Genomic DNA, 2,926 nt, shown 5'->3' with positions numbered 1-2,926 from the left:
CAGGTACATGCCCTTGACTGGAATCGAACCCGGGACCCTTGAGTCCGCAGGCCGACACTCTATCCACTGAGCCAAACCGGTTTCGGCGAAAAGCATATTTATTAAAAGAATAAATATGTCTGTGTAGGAAAGATAAGAGAACCATTTCAGTTGGAAGAATCTTAATGTCAAACAGAAAAAAAATATGGTTTATTAAGTTATGGCTCGTCAAAACATTCCGGTCAAGGGCATATACCTCAGGTGCAGGTTTGATCCCTGGACCAGCCTTGGTGCATGCAGAAAGCAACCAATGGATGTGTCTCCCTCGCATAGATGTTTCTCTCTGTCTTTCTCCCTCCCTCCCACTATCTCTAAAAATCAATGGAAAAATATCCCCAGGTGAGGATTAAGAAAAACAAAACAACATAAAACAAAAAAATGCTTAGCATATATATGCCTAGCATACAGAAGGCCCTCAGTAACTGGTAGGTATCATCAAGCTATTCCTAAAAATAACTCTGAAGACCAAATGTAAAAATGCGAGCTATTAAGCAAACATAAAGAATACAAAACAATATTTATATTTACATAGACTGTAATGATGGGAAAATATATAAAAGAAAATAGAAATGGTCTGGAATGTCATACACAGAAAGAATCGTTGATATTGTACAAAATTTCCTCTAAAATTGATTTAATATTGCCATGTAGTTTTTCTACGTTAAAAAAAATTCTGCTATCCCTTTTAGCAGCTAAGGCATGTGCCTCATCTAGAAATGTCACATATTAAGATAAACTAGAAATGAGTTTGGTGTTGTCAAAGCAATACACAAGGCAGACAACTCCACTTCCCCATCAATAGTTCATTCATGTGTGGAAGCCAACATACTTTATATACAATCATTTTTTTGTCAAGATGTGTGTTGGCTCAATAATCAAGAAAACTTAAAATGGCTGACACTTTTTTATTCAAGCTATTGTTCTTCTTCTTCAGAGAAGGCACTGCAGAAATCTTGAGCTTTATAACAACCAAGAGAGAATGCAATTCACCATTTCTCACAGCACTTGAGAGCTATTTCCAGACTTTCCCCCTTAGGGCCTGCACATGATACTCGTGCAGGCCTAAATGTATTAGGATTTGCCACAGAAAGAGTGAGTAGGGCACTAATTTAAGCAAAAAAATATATATTTATATATATTTTTATTGAATTGAGAGAGAGAGAGAGAGCAAGAGAGAGAGAGAGATAGAAACATCAATGATGAGAGAGAATCACTGACCAGCTGTCTCCTGCACACTCCCTACTGTTGGGGATCAAGCCCACAACCTGGGCATGTGCCCTGATTAGGAACCAAACTGTGACCTCCTGGTTCATGGGTCGACACTCAACCACTGAGCCACACCAACCAGGCTTAAGCAAAATATTTTGCATCTCATTAGTGGAAGGTAATTGATTAAGAAAAAAAAAAAAGACACAATCTCTGTTCCCAAACACTTGGGCAAGGTATGAAAGAAGAGATACTTTTTTACTTCAACAAAGTAGAAGAGTATTCCTAGGCAAAAATAATGTGAGAAAACGGACAATTAAATGAATTAATAACATAAAGCACTAAGAGCAATGCCTGACACAAAGTAAGCACCAAGTGTTAGATCAGCGGTTCTCAACCTGTGGGTTGCGACCCCTTTGGCGGTCGAACGACCCTTTCACAGGGGTCGCCTAAGACCATCCTGCATATCAGATATTTACATTACGATTCATAACAGTAGCAACATTACAGTTATGAAGTAGCAACGAAAATAATTTTATGGTTGGGTCACAACATGAGGAACTGTATTTAAAGGGCCAGAAGGTTGAGAACCACTGTGTTAGATGCATTTATAGGAGCAACCCTTGACTTAGGAATTCAATGAAGATAGGACAGAAGAAAAGGTCTAAATTCATAAGTTCCTTCTCATTGTTATTAGGTGCAAGCTACCACAATCTCAGAAGTTTGAAAAGATTCTCCTCTGTAAAGATAGTGAAAGGGAAATGTAACATGAACACCAAACATACCTTGATATCATTGTCTATTCCACCCGAAATAATCTGATCGCTTGTGTCATTGAAGGTCACAGCTAACACCTGGTAGGTATTCTGAAATGTCTGGATGGCTGCTTTCTTCCGGATGTCCCAAAGCTGAAGGAGAACAGAAGAGTCTATAATAACAGCACTTCAAGAAGTAATTGCATAATACACCCTTTAGCCCAAGGACTTTGTAGAGGTGAATCCATCTCTAACAGGGGCCTGTTCGGAAACTTCTTTGGGTATCGGTGAGAAGTGACCACAATTTTGCCAGCATATCTGAAGGTTGGTGAAACAAATCACTTTGGTTATATTTTCAGAATCCTTCGTTAAAATTTAAATAAACATAGTTAATCAATATGCCCTTAAAGTGGAAATCCTATACCTGCTTAGTTCATATATCCTTAGCACAGCAAAGATATTAACTAGACCAGTGTGTTCAAATGGTAGATCTTATCTTATTAGTAGGCTGCAACTCACATTAAAAAATATGTACATAGAGAAGAGAACCAAGATGGCGGCATAGGTTAACGCCGGAGTTTGCTGCCTCGAACAACCACTTCAAAAGTGAAACTAAAAGACGGAACGGACATCACCCAGACCCACAGGAACGCTGGCTGAGTGGAAGTCCTACAACTAGGAGGAAAGAGTAACGCATACGGACACTCAGAGGAGGCGCAGTGCTGAAGTCAAATTCTGAGGTGCGGAGTGCGCAGAGCGGGGGGCGGCGGAGGGCGCGGTTGGCGTTTTCAATCGGGAGGGAGTCGCAGACTCTGAGCTCCAGATCCGGGAGAGTCTTTAGGGGCACAGACTCAAACGGGAGAAGCGGGACTGTCTGGTTTTGGTCGGAACTCAAAGGCAGCTTTCTCTCCGAGGTTTGCAGCGGT

General features: G+C 40.5%; 1 protein-coding gene across 2 annotated transcripts in view; it reads right to left on the bottom strand.

The window, feature by feature from the left end:
• SNRNP40 (small nuclear ribonucleoprotein, U5 40kDa subunit) overlaps positions 1-2,926 on the bottom strand; it is a 24,627-nt gene that overhangs the window by 8,210 nt on the left and 13,491 nt on the right. For both annotated transcript variants that reach the window (XM_006776464.2, XM_015572310.1), the window contains exon 6: positions 2,031-2,153. In XM_006776464.2, the coding sequence (XP_006776527.1) occupies positions 2,031-2,153 (123 nt within the window). The remainder of the gene's footprint in view (positions 1-2,030; positions 2,154-2,926) is intronic.

This window comes from Myotis davidii, unplaced genomic scaffold, assembly GCF_000327345.1.
Source record: "Myotis davidii unplaced genomic scaffold, ASM32734v1 scaffold228, whole genome shotgun sequence".
Taxonomy (NCBI): domain Eukaryota; kingdom Metazoa; phylum Chordata; class Mammalia; order Chiroptera; family Vespertilionidae; genus Myotis; species Myotis davidii.
Note: the sequence above shows the minus strand (reverse complement) of the source record. Positions and strands in the feature narration are given on the sequence as shown.